Genomic DNA, 19,394 nt, shown 5'->3' on the forward strand with positions numbered 1-19,394 from the left:
GGGGGGGTACATGTGTTTGCCCTGCAATGGACTGGCACCCTGTTCTGGGGTTTGTTTCTGCCTTGTGCCCTCCCTATGCTGGCTGGAATAGGCTCCAGCAGACCCCCATGATCCTGTTGAGGACTAAGTGCGTTAGAAAATGACTGACGGACTTCCATTTATGCATCAGACTGCTCTACAAATATGTATACAGTTTACAGGCTTATTATTCTTATGTAGAGCATTTGTGAGGTCAGGCCCTGATGTTCGACGAGAAGGCCTGGCTCGCTCGCAGTCTCCACTTAAATTCATCCCAAAGATGTTCCATCGGGTTGAGGTCAGGGGTCTCTTTAGGCCAGTCAAGTTCAACCACACCAAACTCACTCCTCCATTTCTTTATAGACCTTGCTTTGTGCACTGGTGCCTGTGCAGTCATGTTGGAACACGAAGGGGCCATCCCCAAAGCTTGGCAGTATGAAACTGTCTAAAATGGCTTTGTATGCTGAAACAGTAAGAGTTCCTTTCACTGGAACTAAGGGGCCAAGGCCAACCCCATACCATAATCCCCCCCTCCACCAAACTTTACACTTGGCACAATGCAGTCAGGCGAGTCCCATTCTGCTGGCCAGACTCATCACTCCAGAGGACATATCTGCCCTGCTCTCGAGTCCAGTGGCGGTGTGGTGGGCTTTACACCACTGCATCTGACGCTTTGCATTGCACTTGGTGATGTCAGGCTTGGCTGCAGCTGCTCGGCCATGGAGACCCCTTCCATGAAGCTCTCTCTCCGCTGCACTGTTCTTGAGCTTTTGGAGGTCTGTAGCTATCGACTCTGCAGAAAGTTGGCGACTTCTGCACACCTCAGCATGCGCTGTCCCCGCTCGGTGATTTCACGTGGCCCACCACTACGTGCTGTTGTTCCTATTTGCTTCCATTTTGTTATAATACCACTGACAGTTGACCGTGGAATATTTAGCAGAGAGGAAATTTCACAAATGAACCAACAGCACAGATGGCATCCTATCACGGTACCACGCTTGAATTCACTGAGCTCCTGAGGGCGACTCATTCTTTCACAAATGTTTGTAGAAGCCGTCTGCCTGCTGAGGGGCTCGATGTTATACACCTGTGGCCATGGAAGTGACTGGAACACCTGAATTCAATGATTTGGAGGGGGGTCCCGATACTTTGGGCAACACAGTGTACATTTACATATGTATATTTTTCTCCTCTGTTGTTCCATAATGGTTTCCTTTTGTTTTCTGTCTTTGCTTGATAATAAGCTCTGAGAGGAGAAGTGTGGCACAACAGCCAAGTCCAATGTGCTATTAAGAGCTCAACAAGTTTATCGTTAATGTAGCACTGCCCTCTTTGAGCTTAGGGGAATCGTTACAACAGACCTCAAGCACAATACCAGCACTTTCATTCTACAGACATTTTTAGATGACTCCTACATCATAGGCTGCATTAATAATGGAGACAAACCAGAGTCCAGGAATGTCGTGGCGGTGCAGGGACAACAACCTGCAACTCAACATCACCAAGACAAAAGAGCTGGTGGTGAACCTCTAGCATGTCAAGGAGTCTCAGAGACAAGCCACCATTTGGGGGAGGACATGCAAGTGGTGCAGAGTTACAAGTGCCAGCAAACTGGACAGGCCTGACAACACAGTGGCGCTGGACAAGAAGGGCCAAGGTAGGCTGGACTTGTGTTTTTGGATGAGTGAAGTAAGCTGCCAGAAATTGGCTACTATGGACTGGTAGAACATCGGTTGTTCTATGCTGCAGTATCCTGGGGCAGCAACCGGAGCTCAAAAGAAGCACAACGCCTGAACAAAACTTGTCAAGAAAGCCTGTTCCGCCACAGGGTGAACAACTGGACACCATCAAAGCAGTTGTGGAAAAGAGGATGGTGGCAAAACTGGATGCCATCCTAAAAAATCCCCTCTGTGAGGCACTGTCTTGGAGCACTTTTAGCCACAGGCTCATCCCACCACGGTGTGCTAAGAAGCGCCTCTGGGGGTCTTTACTGCTCGTTTCTATCATGCAAATTAAATTAAATGCTCTCACTCAATTTATTGGCTAAGTATGAATTTTGTGCACAATATACATGTCTGTCTGTCCGTCTGCGTCTGCCTGTCCCCTTGGTTTTAATGTTTCTGCTGCTGCATGCATCTGAATTACCCCTTGGGATTAGTACTAGGAGGGCGGCACGGTGGCACAGTGGGTAGCGCTGCTGCCTCTCAGTTGGGAGACCTGGGGACCTGGGTTCGCTTCCCGGGTCCTCCCTGTGTGGAGTTTGCATGTTCTCCCCATGTCTGCGTGGGTTTCCTCCCACAGTCCAAAGACATGCAGGTTAGGTGGATTGGTGATTCTAAATTGGCCCTAGTGTGTGCTTGGTGTGTGTGTGGGTGTGTTTGTGTGTGTCCTGCGGTGGGTTGGCACCCTGCCCGGGATTGGTTCCTGCCTTGTGCCCTGTGTTGGCTGGGATTGGCTCCAGCAGACCCCCGTGACCCTGTGTTCGGATTCAGCGGGTTGGAAAATGGATGGATGGATTAGTACTAGGGTGTTTGACCATGTTAGCCATTATGGATGTAGTGAGAAGTCAAGCAAAATGACCCCTTTTATTGTCTAACTAAAAAGATTACAATATGCAGGCTTTCGAGGCGACTCAGGCCCTTGGGATTAATAAGGTTTGTCTATTCAGACCTTCTTCTACGTATCATATAAGGCAGCACTTGACGTATGCCATTATATCCATTGTCTACCATTGGTATTGTACCTCTGTCACTACTAGGTGGAAAAGTGCAAGTGATAATTTTGTGACTGTACCGCGTACATGTGACAATTCATTTGAACCCGAGATTAATGAGACAATATCAAACAAGTCATTTCCCCCAAAACACTTTCAATGACTTTTTACTCACCATTGCGGGATACATCAAGTTCTACTAGCTGCATGAAGTTGGCTATTTCCGGAGGAAGTCGCTGAATCTCATTGTCACTGAGTCCAAGCTTTCGCAACTTTATCAGCTGGAAAAAGGGCTGTAAGACAAGGAGAAACACAGAAAAGAAAGACTTAAACCAAAGACTTTGGATTTCAAAAGAAGTGGCAGATTCAGTTCAAATAAAACATCAACTGCAGTAAAGCAAATCCATTTGAAGGGAACGTTAACAATTTTCTACCCCCACGTGCAGAGACAAACATTAAAGGTAGAAGAGACTGTTGGATTCAATTTAGTTTTGTTAAGTTTGACTTGATTGTATGGAATGTTACATGCTTTAGATACATTCAATCTTCTTCTTTCAGCTGCTCACGGTTAGGGGTCACCACAGCAAATCATCTTCCTCTGTTACATCCATCACCTGCATGTCCTCTCTCACCACATCCCTTAAACCTTCTCTTAGGCCTTCCTCTTCTCCTCTTTACTGGCAGCTCTATACTTAGCACCCTTCTCCCAATATACCCCTCATCTCTCTTCTGCACATGTCCAAACCAACACCATCTCGCCTCTCTGACTTTGTCTCCCAACCGTCCAACTTGAGCGGACCCTCTAATGTCCTCATTTCTAATCCTGTCCATCCTCATCACACCCAATGCAAATCTTAGCATCTTTAACTCTGCCACCTCCAGTCTCCTGTGCCACCATCTCTAGCCCATATAACACAGCTGGTCTCACTACTGTCCTGTAGACCTTCCCATTCACTCTTGATGATACCCGTCTGTCACTAATCACTCCAATACCAGTTAAAAAACAAAAAGGTAGAAGAGACTTAGAAATAGAAAAAGTGTTACGTCATTAATCAAACACACAAGTCAGATAAGCCTTATAATTTAAATGGGTTTATTGGGATAGAAGCTTAATGATTTCTGAATAGCTCGTCTCTCCAGTATGCCACCTCAATAATTCTGACTTGCCCTTACACCCCAAAGTAATCCCTGAACGTGGATAAAGTAGCAGCTTGGTACTTCAGGAGAGGCAGGCTGGGATGAGCAAACTAACTAACTGATGTTGGCACAAAAAAAATAACAAGAGTGGAAATGACTTAACTGACGGTAGGAGCAAAACCTGTTGAGTTAATGGTAAATAAGCATTTAAATTTAAACAAAATTTCGCTTTCACATGCATAATGGAAGATTCTGTTATGACCCCCATACGCTATAAGGTAATGGAATGTTTTTAATGTTCACCTACATTTCTGACAGCCAGAAAGATGAACTGATCGTACAGAAAGGCATTAAGGGCACAAACGTGAAGTTTTCTGATCATTTTGGCACACATGTGAGTAGGAGGCAGCTAAAGGGCTTAAATAATTGTAATAACACATCCAACCGGGGGCGGCGGCCTCAACAGACTGCCTCTGTCAGTTCCCTGCAGACCTTTCCCGGGAAATTCTGCAAGGTTCTGGCACCTCTGAAGTCGTCACTTCCAGCCCAGACGACGTCACTTCGTTTTTTTTTTTTTGCCCCCTTTGATGACGTCACTACTGGCCCAGACATCACTTCCAGTTTTGTTTGCCCCCTTTGACGACATCACTTCCAGCTTTTTGCCCCCTTTGATGACGTCACTTCCAGTTGTTTGCCCCCTTTTAATGACATCATTTCCAGTTTTTTTTTGCCCCCTTTGACGACATCACTTCCAGTTTTTTGCCCCCTTTGATGACGTCACTACCGGCCCAGACATCACTTCCAGTTTTTTTTGCCCCCTATGATGACGTCACTTCCAGTTTTTTTTGCCCCCTTTGATGACATCACTTCCAGTTTTTCCGCCCCCATTGATGTTGTCACTTCTGGTCCAGACGACGGCAGTTTCGTCTCCGCCCCCTTTTGATGACGTCACTTCCTATACAGGCCTTTAAAACCGCCATCTTACTTACAATGAATCAGTTCCGCTTTGGACTCAGTCTGGTGAACGTCTCTGTTACTTTACAAGTCTTTTGCAGCCAGGGATATTATACGGGTGGCTGCCCCAAACCCTTTTATGATGCCTGGACTCAATTATTGTCACAGTAACTGGGGCCTGGCAAACACTCCTCTGCTTGGTTCAGTCAGTTATCTAATGTTCTATTTGTGTTCAGTCGGACGACCCACTTATTTTGCCTGATCCTTTGTGAAACATAATGGGAGGGCTATTCAACGACACCCCCCACCCCCCCACCGGCCCCCCATCATCCCAAGGGACACATTTATTTGGCTTGGGAAATTCTTTTTAATTATTGTAACCTGCAGGAGACAGAACACCAGTCTGTAATGATACTAAAAATCTTTTTATATATTATATTAATTTATTTATAAAGCACTTTAAAAACAATATCAGGGATGACTAAAGTTCTGTACAATAAAACCCAACATATAAGACACACAATAACCAAAAGTGTAAAAGAAACAGAAACACATAAGAGCTGAAGAAATTCATAATAACAAAAGTACACAGATAGTCAACGTCTCACACGGAGTCAAAGTGTGTGTTTTAAATAAGATTTAACGACAGCAAGTGAAGGAGCCTGCCTAACATGCAATGGCAAATCATTCGAGTTTTGGAGCTGCAACTGAAAAAGCCTGATCACCTCTAAGTGTGCATCGTGTCTTAGGGACAAGTAAACTCATTGGGTCTGCTGACCTGAGAGAGCGAGATGGGACATAAGGGTGCAGCAGTCTTCACAGATAAACTGGGGCACAACCATTAAAGGATTTAAAAACAAATACAAGGATCTGAAAAATGGACTCAAAAACGAACTGGAAGCCAGTGAAGGGAAGCCAAAATTGGGGTAACGTGCTCAACGCTTACTTGTACCAGTTTAAAAAAAAAAAAATCGAGCAGCGGCATTTTGCACCAACTATAGGCGAGTAAATGGAGGCCTGGGTAATTCCAAAAAAGAAGTGCATTACAGTAATCTTGATGAGAGAGGTTATAAAAGCAGGTATCACTGTTTCAAGGCTGTGTTTAGACAAAACGGGCTTGATTTCTGGTAGGCTCCTCGACCAGAAAAAGCGAGATTTTACCACTGCGCTCACATGGCTATCGAGTTTTAAAGTAGAATCCATCTTCACACCTCAATTTGTGATCATGGATTTCTCATATTGAACCACAGTGGAAAAGGTCGATGCAGGGGGTCCCGCTGGTGCCATTGGGTCTAAACCGCAAGACTTCTGTCTTGTTAAAATTTAATGCCATCCAACTCCTGATGTCAGTATGGAGTGGCTGGACAGAGCATGGACCAGGGCGCTTCAGAGGAAAAAAAATAAACACACAGGTGCTGGTCATAAAATTAGAATATCATGACAAAGTTGATTTATTTCAGTAATTCCATTCAAAAGGTGAAACTGGTATATTAGATTCATTCATTACACACAGACTGATGTATTTCAAATGTTTATTTCTTTTAATGTTGATGATTATAACTGACAACTAATGAAAGTCCCAAATTCAGTATCTCAGAAAATTAGAATATCAATTAAGACCAATGCAAAAAAAACATTTTTAGAAATGTTGGCCAACTGAAAGGTATGAACATGAAAAGTATGAGCATGTACAGCACTCAATATTTAGTTGGGGCTCCTTTGGCCTGGATTACTGCAGCAATGCGGCGTGGCATGGAGTCGATCAGTCTGTGGCACTGCTCAGGTGTTATGAGAGCCCATGTTGCTCTGATAGTGGCCTTCAGCTCTTCTGAATTGTTGGGTCTAGCGTATTGCATCTTCCTCTTCACAATACCTCATAGATTTTCTATGGGGTTAAGGTCAGGCGAGTTTGCTGGCCAATCAAGAACAGGGATACCATGGTCCTTAAACCAGGTACTGGTAGCTTTGGCACTGTGTGCAGGTGCCAGGTCCTGTTGGAAAATGAAATCTGCATCTCCATAAAGTTCGTCAGCAGCAGGAAGCATGAAGTGCTCTAAAACTTCCTGGTAGACGGCTGCGTTGACCTTGGACCTCAGAAAACACAATGGACCAACACCAGCAGATGACATGGCACCCCAAACCATCACTGACTGTGGAAACTTTACACTGGACCTCACGCAACGTGGATTCTGTGCCTCTCCTCTCTTCCTCCAGACTCTGGGACCTTGATTTCCAAAGGAAATGCAAAATTTACTTTCATCAGAGAACATAACTTTGGACCACTCAGCAGCAGTCCAAAGGCGAGACGCTTCTGACGCTGTCTCTTGTTCAAGAGTGGCTTGACACAAGGAATGCGACAGCTGAAACCCATGTCTTGCATACGTCTGTGTGTGGTGGTTCTTGAAGCACTGACTCCAGCTGCAGTCCACTCTTTGTGAATCTCCCCCACATTTTTGAATGGGTTTTGTTTCACAATCCTCTCCAGGGTGCGGTTATCCCTATTGCTTGTCCAATTTTTTCTACCACATCTTGTCCTTCCCTTCGCCTCTCTATTAATGTGCTTGGACACAGAGCTCTGTGAACAGCCAGCCTCTTTAGCAATGACCTTTGGTGTCTTGCCCTCCTTGTGCGAGGTGTCAATGGTCATCTTTTGGACAACTGTTAAGTCAGCAGTCTTCCCCCTGATTGTGTGGCCTACAGAACTGGACTGAGAGACCATTTAAAGGCTTTTGAGTTAATTAGCTGATTAGAGTGTAGCACCAGGTGTCTTCAATATTGAACCTTTTCACAATATTCAAATTTTCCGAGATGCTGAATTTGGGACTTTCATTAGTTGTCAGTTATAATCATCAACATTAAAAGAAATAAACATTTGAAATACATCAGTCTGTGTGTAATGAATGAATCTAATATACAAGTTTCACTTATTGAATGGAATTACTGAAATAAATCAACTGTCATGATATTCTAATTTTATGACCAGCACCTGTATTATAATAATAAGTACAATAAATATTCAAATAAAGAAAAAGCAACACAGAATGTAAATTAGCACAGAACTTGGACTTGAGCTGATCGGTCATTAGTTTACATCTCTTAGTAGAACGTATCCATGGTGATGTACTGTATTACATACTGGTCATCATCAGTGAAAACTACTATAGAAAATGGTAATATCATGAGAAAAATTCCTTTCACCCAGTGTGAAATGAAGAGCACTTTGGAGATGCAGGTTTTCATTTGTGCTTTGCTCCATTCAAATCAAATCAAAATCTTTGTCATTGTAGCAATGAGACAATGTACAATGAAATTTTAGGTGCAACTTTCCAGTGCAAAAAAAAAAAAAACTCAAGTTAAAACTAAAATGAAAAGGGAATAAAATGAGCACCAAAATAGTCCATAACAGCAGAACAACATTTTCCACTCATACATACATCATATTGCACTTGCCCCTTATCCAATGTTGACTTAGGGCTGTACTGTAAACATGAAGGTGCACTCGGTCAGAGTGGCCACTTATCAGCATTCCGCACGGTGATGGCTGAAGGATACAAACTGTTTCTCAGTCTACTTGTCTTAGTCTTACACCGGCTGTTACAGACTGGAATCAAATGTATGTTTTTATTCTAAAATAGTAAGAATAAGAGCAGCTCGCTTCTCAAAACGGATTCGACCAGGGTCAAACCCGTGAAGTTTTGATTACCAGTCAACAGCTGCATACCGCTGCGCCACCGAAGCGGTCGTAGCAAATGCGTGTCACTGTCACACCCTAACGCGGGTTCTTTTTCTGCAGTTATATTCTTGAATAGAAGTGCACTTGTTCCGTTATATTTCTACCTTTTGTGAAAGTGTTTATTTGAAATTTGGACTTCAGGCTTCACACATTATACACTTCATGTCTACATTTTGTCAATTATTACTAAAACATCAAAAACGTTTGTTTTAACGATATGTTTACATAAACATGAAATGCATGTGTTCCAAATAACGATAAAGTATTTATAAAAGGTGTCATTTTGCTTGATGTCTCACTCTATACAACTCTAAGCAACTGACAAGCAGGTAAACAGACTTGAGCTGAGAAAACTGTGTGGCAGGTGTTAGTGATAGTAGGCTGCTTGCTGCTTATCGACACATTTACAGGACAAAAGACGCTGATGGGGAGGTGCGAAGCGATTTAAGGTGGGACGGATCTACGAGTTTTTTCATAGGCTCTGGTAATTCTAGTGTTGAAGGATCCTACAGGACACAGCCCAACAAATGGCTCTCAGGTTGGCGGCATGGACGCTGCAGTAGTACAGCGATAGAATAACCCTGGAAGCTTCAGAGAGCTTAAATAAAGTGAAAAAGCAGGCAAAGAGAAAAGCATTGAATAAATAATGAAGAGTGTCACCAGCGCCACAAGCGCTCCAAACAGAGTCCATGACTAATTCAAAACAATTAAAAGAGGAACTGATTTGGCTTCATTTTTGCTGCATTCCAGTACATGTTGCATCATGTTGACTGAATGCACCGACAAGCACATCACTAATAATAAAACAGAAACTACAAAACGTTCCATTTTTAAGAGTTGAGACTGGCTCATACGATAAGGCATGAACTCCAAGACAAACATTATCAGATTAAAACAACATGTAGAGCGTGCGGAGACGTCAATAATAAAGTGAATCCATGCAAAAATCTTTTCCAGAAAGAGGTGGCTGTGCCAGGCAACAACATGGAGTATCCTGTCAACACAAAACGACAGGCGCCCTAATGAAATACAGACGGCCAGATTTGTACTGATGTCTACTGGATTTGCTTCTTGGGAAAAAAAAAAAATAAAAGTGTCAACAAATGTGGAAGCACCAAGTAACCCAAGTAGGAGCCCACCAGAGAAAAACCCTGGGGAGAACATGCAAGAGCCCCACAGATCACACTCAGGCATGGAATTCAAATGCAGGAAAGCCTGGTCTGTGGCGGCACTAACCAATGCACTGACATGCTGAACGTCCGGTTTATAATTACGTGAAAATATTTCAATACTGTGGGATTAATCCTGGGGTCTCAGATTATCAGAACAATAGTCTTTGAAGTTAGAATTACTGTATATTTCACTGAAACCTTCATGGAAGGTGACTTTAAATTCAGAATACAGTGGATTCAGAAAATACTTAGACCCCTTCACTTTCTGCACACTTGACCCACCTTAAAAAAAGAATAACTGACTGTCTATCTGTCCATCCAGTTACTATGTCTCTGTCATTCTAAAAGATAGCGCATTACAAACATTTGTGGGTATAAAAATGCATTGCAGTTGTTACTCCAACAGATGGCGCACAACATTAGCACTGTTTTCATGGATGTCATACCAAATGGCATATAGCCGAGGCATATGCACTGCATTTGTCATTCCAACAGTTGGTGCATCGCAAACATCTGTGGTAATAAAATGCACTGCAGTTGTTACTCCAACAGATGGTCAATCACAAATATTACCACTGCTTTCATGTACGTCATATCAAATGGCAAATAGCAGAGACATATGCTCTGCATTTGTCACTCCAACAGTTGGTGCATTGCAAATATTTGTGGTAATAAAATGCATTGAAGTTGTTACTCCAACTGATGGCAAATCACAAATATTAGCACTGCTTTCATGGATGTCATACCAAATGGCATATAGCAGAGACATATGCAATGCATTTGTGATCCCAACAGTTGGTGCATCGCAAACATCTGTGGTAATAAAATGCACTGCAGTTGTTACTCCAACAGATGGTCAATCACAAATATTAGCACTGCTTTCATGTACGTCATATCAAATGGCAAATAGCAGAGACATATGCTCTGCATTTGTAACTCCAACAGTTGGTGCATCGCAAATATTTGTGGTAATAAAATGCACTGCAGTTGTTACACCAACAGATGGCACATCACAAATATTAGCACTGCTTTCATGGATGTCATACCAAATGGCATATAGCAGAGACATATGCACTGCATTTGTCATTCCAACAGTTGGTGCATCGCAAACATTTGTGGTAATAAAAGTTACAAATGTTTGTGAAAAAGCTATAAAAGTTCATGATGCGCCATCAATGAGAATGACAAATGCAATACATTTAATACACTGTAAATGGCATAAGCATGGCAGTTTCCATTCCAACAGATGGTGCATCTCAAACATTTGTTGTAATAAAATGCATTGCATCTGTCATTCCAACAGAGGGTGCATCACAAACATCAGTAATAAAATGGCTTACTACAACAAATGTTTGTGATGTACCATCTGTTGAAGTGATAAATGCAATGCATCCACCTTAATAAAAGGATAAGTGTCTGTGTATCTGTGTAGCCATCTGGTTGCGGTCTCTGTCATTCCAACACATCACAATCATTAACACTATTTTAATGAATCCTATACAAAATTGCATATAACAGAGACATATGCACTGCATTTGTCATTCCAACAGATGGCACATCACAAACATTTGTATTAATAAAATGCAATGAATTTGTCACTTCAACAGATGGCTCACCACAAACAGTAATAAAATGGCTTACTACAACAAACATTTGTGATGTGCCACGTGTTTGAGTGACAAACGCCATGAGAGATGTGAGATTTCAGTTTTTGATTTTTAATAAATTTGCAAACCTTTCTGAAAACAGATTTTCACTTTGTCATTAATGGTTACTGAGTGTAGGTTGATGGGCAAAAATGGCAAGTATGTCCAATTAAAACGCAATCTACAACACAAAGTGTGCCGGTCAGACGACTGTCTGAATGCACCGGGTATCTGTGAACAAATACATCTTGTATAAATTTCAGCACAGTCGCAGCGCCAAGGATAGATTAGTGTCTAGTAGAGGGCATTGGCACCCCAAGACCCTGAAATTGGTTTTGTTAAGTTCGGCCTCATTTACATCTGCTTTCTGCTCCTTTGACTTAATTGGCCATAACTTCATCATCCGTCACTCTACCTTTCAAAGTAAGGCTCAGGCTTTTCTCTTTCAGAAGTTTTACACCTGGAGGATTACGTTGTGTTACAGCAGAATAAGTTGGAAAATTGAGTAACCTTTTAAATCAAAAACAAAAAAAAAAAAATGCACTTTGAATGTTAACCCAAACTTCCAAACATTGTAAAAGTGAATGTGTCCGGAACAACCAGAAATACCTACAAGTAATATTTCAAGTTTTACTGTTTTGCAGCAGTATAACAAAAAGAATTCTTTTTCCCCGCTTGTACTGGTTTGAAATAAATATCCATAGTATACATCTCCATTACTGAAGACCCCCGGCCGACATATACGTATCACTCTGAAGGGCCGATCTTACCCTGCTAGAATAGACTGCTAAAGAAATGATACTACACTAGCTGTGTAAGGCCGTTCTGGATTCCTTGAAACTGCCGAAATCATCGGAAAGAAAACTGAAATGCGGAGTCGGCGGTTCTCGCTTTACCAACATGCTCGCCCCTCTCATCTATCGGCGGCTAATTGAGTTTCTCTCTCCTCTCCTCTGAGGTTTCATTTTGCCGATGTCCTCGCCTCACTTGTGTATTAGCGGCTAAGGGACTTTGTCTTTCCTCGGCGGTTTCACTTTGGCAACGGAGTCACTTTCTTTCAGCTTCATGCTGACACCTTGCACTTCTTTCTATTTCTGACTCGTTAACTTGGGGCTGTTTTGCCGGCTCTTTGTGCTTCATGCTGTAGCCTCGCACTTACGGGCCGGACAGACAGACAACCACATTTCCACGCGTAGACGTTTATATAGAAGATACCCAAATTAACAGAAATAGTTATAAGATTCAAAAACATCTTTAAAAAAAAAAAAAAAAAAAAAAACTGGGTGTGGTCTCCCCCTTGACATTCTCATATATTCAGATATGGGGATGGATATTTGAGGAATAAACTGCAAGACAATGTTTAGATTTTTATATTATGTACGTTAAAGAACCATCAACGAGAAATCTAATCAAATTAAAAATATAGGGTGGTCCAGATCTAACTATACAACTTTTAATGCAATGCAGGAAAACAATGCAAGACAAACGAATTGTTCGAAATATCTTGCAATAAGCGAATGCAGGGAAGGTGCTGCCATCTATCGGCAAAAAAAATAATTGTTTGTGAATTCTCTATGTAATGAACTTAATAGGTTATAGCGTAATGAAAATTGCATAATTAGATCTAGACCACCCTGTATATTGAACAATTATTATAAAAGTATAGCTGAATAAATCAGACTCCGCAGCTGCATGAATAAAAAATTTGCCATGATAATTTTATTTTGGCAAACAACTCAGATAAATGACCACTTTCAGTAAGCAGAAGTGGGTTAAAAGTTGCAAGAGACTTTAGTAAAGTGTGTATTGCAATACTTGGATGAAATATTTTGTTTACATAAAGCAAAATCGTTCTCTAAAATGTACACATTACCATTTGAACATCAAATGTAAAATTGCGATTAGTTTCAAAACCGGTCATTTCTCAAAAAAATGCAGAGCGACAAAAAATGCTTAGAATGTGGTGGTCTACCATAATACGATGTGAAATTTAATATTTTTAGGGAAATGTTTCAGGTAAAATACCACTTATGGTTAGCGGAAAACAGCCCAAAAGTTGATAGAAATGAACGTTTTGTACCTAATACTTGTATGCAAAATTTGGTTGACCTGAGTGAAAGTGTACTCAAGTTATCGTGTTTTACACAAAAGACACACAGAGATAGACCGACATAATTCCAAATATGGTATTTCCGGACTCAGGGAGGTCTAAAACGTTGAGACTCCTCAAAATCTAATTTTTGGACGATTACAACACTTTTCCTATGAGAAAGTAAATCGGACTCTGGGAGGTCTAAAACGTTGAGATTCATCAAAATCTCGACATCGAATTTTTGGACAATTACAATACTTGTCCTTGTCGATCTCGACATCAAATTTTTGGACAATTACAATAGTTTTCCTACACGAAAGTAAATCGGACACAGGGAGATCTAAACTGTCGAGATTCATCCAAATCTCAATGTCGATTTTTTGGACGATTACAATACTTGTCCTACTTGTCCTTGTCGATCAAGACATCGAATTTTTGGACAATTACAATAGTTTTCCTACACGAAAGTAAATCGGACACAGGGAGGTCTAAAATGTCGAGATTCATCCAAATCTCAAGGTCGATTTTTTGGACGATTACAATACTTGTCCTACTTGTTCTCGTCGATCTCAACATCAAATTTTTGGACAATTACAATAGTTTTCCTACACAAAAGTAAATCGGACACAGGGAGGTCTAAAATGTCGAGATTCATCCAAATCTTGAGGTCAAATTTTTGGACGATTATAATACTTGTCCTATGAGAAAGTAAATCGGACTCTGGGAGGTCTAAAACGTTGAGATTCATCAAAATCACGATATCGAATTTTTGGACAATTACAATAGTTTTCCTACACAAAAGTAAATCGGACACAGGGAGGTCTAAAATGTCGAGATTCATCCAAATCTTGAGGTCAAATTTTTGGACGATTATAATACTTGTCCTATGAGAAAGTAAATCGGACTCTGGGAGGTCTAAAACGTTGAGATTCATCAAAATCACGATATCGAATTTTTGGACAATTACAATAGTTTTCCTACACGAAAGTAAATCGGACACAGGGAGGTCTAAAATGTTGAGATTCATCCAAATCCCAAAGTCGATTTTTTGGACGATTACAATACTTGTCCTACGAGAAAGTACATCGGACTCATGGAGATCTAAAACATCGAGATTCATCAAAATCTTGACATTGAATTTTTGGACGATTACCATACTCGTCCTATGAGAAAGTACATTGGACTCGGGAAGGTTTAAAACGTCGAGATTCATCAAAATCTCGAAATCAAATTTTGGGATGTTTACAATACTTTCCCTATAATTCATATATGAGAAAGTAAAAAAAAAAAAAAATTGGAAATTGGAAAACAAAAAGTGGAATGAAGTTTCATTTGGAAGCTGAACGCACCCCTCATCTAGTAGATAACATTCAGTCCATCAAATTATACAGAAGTGAATCAGGATGTTCAAAAAAGACATGGGGGGGAGGGGGAGTTGTGCTGTTATAATTCGCCATCTTTGAGGGAACACAGAAAAACATTACAACGCTACATCAGGGAATGAAACTCGGCGTTTCAACAACAAAGCGATATATGCTAATGAGGAAATTAATTTTTTATTTTTTTATGGTTTTTAATTTTTATTCTGGTTTGGTCCAAAACAAAGGGGCCGAGTTTAAAGGGTGAACTTCTTTCAAAACTCTTCATACCTCATTTGCTAATGCTGTGCTTGGATTGAACAGCAGGTCTTTTATCAACCAACCATCCATTATCCAACCTGCTATATCCTAACTACAGGGTCACGGGGGTCTGCCTTATCAACCAAAGATCCAAAAATAAAATGGCAGCATTGACAAGTTTTTAAAGGCCAGAATAACCAATGACAGACTTCTACAATCCATTAGAAATCAGCAGACATTATTAGAGTTAAAGGATATTTTAACAGAAACGGAGCATAAAGTATCAAGTCTATTGAGGGCTGGCTTACACTACCACTGAAATATTCTAATGGATACTGGACATTGTGATCATAACTTCATTTTGGTGTTTATACACAGATAAACCTGTGTTACACTTGAGAAAGGAAAGGAATTCAAAACATCTACGCAGTCCAACTACCAAATACATGACGACGGCATTCCTTTGTTTATCTTAAAGAGTTCACTCCTTACGGTCAATGCTGGATTTCAGGCACGACAATCAGATATAAAAAAATGCCACGTTCAACAAAACCAGAAGTAAGGAAATGTGCGGCTGCTGCCATTTATTACTAAAGCGACAGTTCTTTTGGTATCTTAAGAAGGTTAGAAATATGTACAAGAAAATGTCATACTGTAAAAAACAAAAAGTGTGTGTTTTATTCCAAAGCCTTTCTACGCAGTGCGGCTCATCAAAACATCATTGGCATCTGGTGTCCCATTAGCTTGGCTTATAGAGTTAGAACATTTGAACATGTCTGGATGACAACAGGCCATTCAGCTCGACAAAGCTGGCCAGTCCTGCCCACTTAACTCTCCTAAAATAATATTAGGTCGAGTTTTGAAAGTCCATCAGGTCCTCCTGTGCGCCACACTACTTGGTAGTTTATTCCGTGTGTCTGTGGTTCTCTGTGTAAAGAATAAACTTCTTAATGTTTGTGCGAAATTCACCCTTAAGTTTCCAGCGATGTCCTGTGTTCTTGATGAACTCATTTTAAAGTCACCGTCTCAATCCACTGCACTAATTCCCTTCACCATTTTGCACACTTCAGTCAGGTCTCCTCTTCATCTCCTTAAGGCTCAGCTCTTTTAATCTTTCCTCATCCCCAGTAGAAATCAGCCTAGTTGCTCTTCTCTGGACCTTTTCTAGTGCTGTTATGTCCTTTTTGTAGCCTGAAGACCAAAACTGCACCCAGGACTCCAGATGAGACCTGACCAGTGTGTTATAAAGACTTGAACAGAACCTCCTGTGACTTGTACTCCACACATCAAGGCGCTATATAACCTGACATTCTGTTAGCCTTCTTAATGGCTTCTGAACACTGTCTAGTAGTTGTTTATACTGTCAAGTCCACTAGGACTCCTAAATCCTTCTCATGGGGGCATACTCTCAATTTTCAAACCCCTCCTTGTATATTCAAACCTCACATTTTTACTTCCTACGTGTGACCCTTTATATTTAATGACATTAAATGGTTAAAAGGCTCAGCTCTTTTAATCTTTCCTCATCACTCATCCCCTGTAGCCCTGGACTCAACCTAGTTGCTCTTCTCTGGACTTCTTCTTGTGCTGTTATGTCCTTTTTGTAGCCTGAAGTCACAAACTGCACACAGGACTCCAGATGAGGCCTCACCAGTGTGTTATAAAGCTTGAGCAGAACCTCCTGTGACTTGTACTCCACACATCAAGGCGCTATATAACCTGACATTCTGTTAGCCTTCTTAATGGTTTCTGAACACTGCCTGGTAGTTGATGGTGTCGAGTCCACTAGGACTCCTAAATCCTTCTCACATGACGTACTCTTGATTTTCAAACCCCTCCTTTTGTGTATTCAAACCTCACATTTTTACTCCCTACGTGTGACCCTTTATATTTAATGACATTAAATGGTTAAAATGCTCATTTCTTTTAATCTTTCCTCATAACTCATGCCCTGTAGTCCCAGAATCAGCCTAGTCGCTCTTCTCTGGACCTTCTCTAGTGCTGCCATGTCCTTTTTGTAGCCTGGAGACCAAAACTGCCCACAGGACTCCAGATGAGGCCTCACCAGTGTGTTATAAAGCTTGAGCAGAACCTCCTGTGACTTGTACTCCACACATCAAGGCGCTATATAACCTGACATTGTTAGCCTTCTTAATGGCTTCTGAACACTGTCTGGCAGTTGATAGTGTCAAGTCCACTGGACTAATTCAGTCAGGTCTCCTCTTCATTGCCTTAAGGCTCGGCTCTTTTAATATTTCTTCATAACTCATCCCCTGTAGTCCTGAATCAGCCTAATCGCTCTTCTCTGGACCTTCTCTAATGCTGTTATGTCCTTTTTGTAGCCTGAAGACCCTGGACTCCAGATGAGGCCTCTCCAGTGTGCTATAAAGCTTGAGCAGAACCTCCTGTGACTTGTACTCCACACATCAAGGCGCTATATAACCTAACATTCTGTTAGCCTTCTTAATGGCTTCTGAACATTGACAAGAAGTTGATAGTGATGAGCCAACTACGACTCCACAGTACTCCAGGTGAGGCCTAACCAGTATGTATTGTATTAATTTTGATTAAAGTAATGTATGAAATTGATTTTGCGGTTTAAAGTATGTCCAGCATCAATGAAACTATTAAAATCATTTACTGCCTTGCACTCTCTCGAGTGTTCACAAGTGAATAAAAACCTACTGCCACTCTCTCAACAGTGATGTCTGAAGGCCGATTCCTACACCTCACGTGTCAGTGCTTGTTTGTTTTTTTTGTGATTTACAATTAAGCAAGATGGCTGCCCTGCAGCAGAGTCCTTTACCATTTTCTGAAACGTCCTTCCAGATGCAATAAATAGCACATCTCTTTGCTGCAAGAGGAGAGATGACCCAGATGAGCCCATTCTGGAGTGGACTGTCCAACTTGGCCATCCTGAGTGAACAGAAGCAATCTTAAACTCCAAGGGAAAGCGAAACTCTCAGGTAACGTCCGGTGTGTGACGCACCAAAAACACTATGGAGTCAGAAGCAATTATTTGGTTACTGGAGTTGATAAAAATGTACAGACTCCAGCTAAATATAAACTGTAATAGAATATGCTCAAATTTCCAATTTCACACATACTGATAAGATTAAACTATTTTTTCTTCTACACTTTTGATAAAACCACAGCGCTTTTTTTTTTTTTTTTTTAAATTTTGTAAGTTTAGTCTTATGTTTAGCATTACTCGGTTTTTCCAAGCCACAAACACGGACTTTAACAGGGTAATGCAGGGAAAAGAAGCCTGGTGACTGATTTAATTTTCAGATGATGATGATGATGATTCACGCAGGCAGTGACAAAGTGACCTGTATCTCATATATTATGCTCTTTCAATCAATCAGTTAGTCAGTCAGTTTCTATCCTGCTTAGCCCTGAACAGGGTCGTGGGGGTCTGCTGAAGCCTATCCCAGCTAGCATATAGAGCACAAGGCGGAAACAAACTCTGGACAGGGCGCCAGGCCATCACAGGGTCAACAAAAACAGAACACCAAGAACACGCTAGGGGCATTTTAGGATCGCCAGTTCACCCATCCTGCATGTCCTTGGACTGTGGGAGGAAACCCACACGGACAAATCTCTGAATAAAATCCAACGTCTGTCTGTCTGTCCGTCTGCTTTTCATGAGAGGACGACTTCACGGATTTAGATCGGGGTTTTTTTTCTAGAATTTGCTTGAACATTCTGGTTGGTTTTGCGACTTCTCTCGTCACTCTAAGAATCAAAGTTCGCTTGCAGGAGCGATATATTCACGTGAATCCGACCGAGAGAGAGAGAGAGAGAGAGGCAGCAAGGCTGAGGGGAGGGGGAAGTGTGATGTCAGAAGTGGGGGGGCCGGGCTGTCCTGTTTCACTACTATGTGGGCGGAGCCGTGGGGGACGGCTATTAATAAATATAGAAATCTAAATACAGACAGAGAAAAATGGGAATCGGTGGTACCAGAAATTGAGGAATCAAAGTTGGAGTCCGCAGTAGTAGAAATTGAGAAGTCAGAGTTAAAGGTTTCGTGTAGCAACACCATAACTTAAGTCAAAAAGGCCACTTTTTAAATAAATAATCACGGCTTAGTGAGGGGGCATGGTATGTCTGGCCGGAGCGGTTCCCGGGTGATGCATGATACGGACAGTCCTCACTAAAATACACAGGTGAGGAGTCATCCGCATCTGTAATTGATGCCGGGAGCTGCTAATCGCCACATCTGATCCACATCCCCGTAACAAATAGAAGCGCAAGGCGGCTAGGAAGGGAAAAGAAAAGATGGGAGAGAAAAGTTAAGAGAGAAGGAT

The 19,394-nt window shown here is 41.5% G+C and overlaps 1 protein-coding gene across 1 annotated transcript in view; it reads right to left on the reverse strand.

Annotated features, from left to right (window-relative positions):
- The window catches only part of lrrc1 (leucine rich repeat containing 1), a 115,251-nt gene that overhangs the window by 75,611 nt on the left and 20,246 nt on the right, over positions 1 to 19,394 (reverse strand). Inside the window, exon 2 of the mRNA XM_028820132.2 lies at positions 2,907 to 3,024. Coding sequence (XP_028675965.1) covers positions 2,907 to 3,024 — 118 coding nt within the window. The remainder of the gene's footprint in view (positions 1 to 2,906; positions 3,025 to 19,394) is intronic.

Source organism: Erpetoichthys calabaricus, chromosome 15 (assembly GCF_900747795.2).
Source record: "Erpetoichthys calabaricus chromosome 15, fErpCal1.3, whole genome shotgun sequence".
NCBI lineage: Eukaryota > Metazoa > Chordata > Cladistia > Polypteriformes > Polypteridae > Erpetoichthys > Erpetoichthys calabaricus.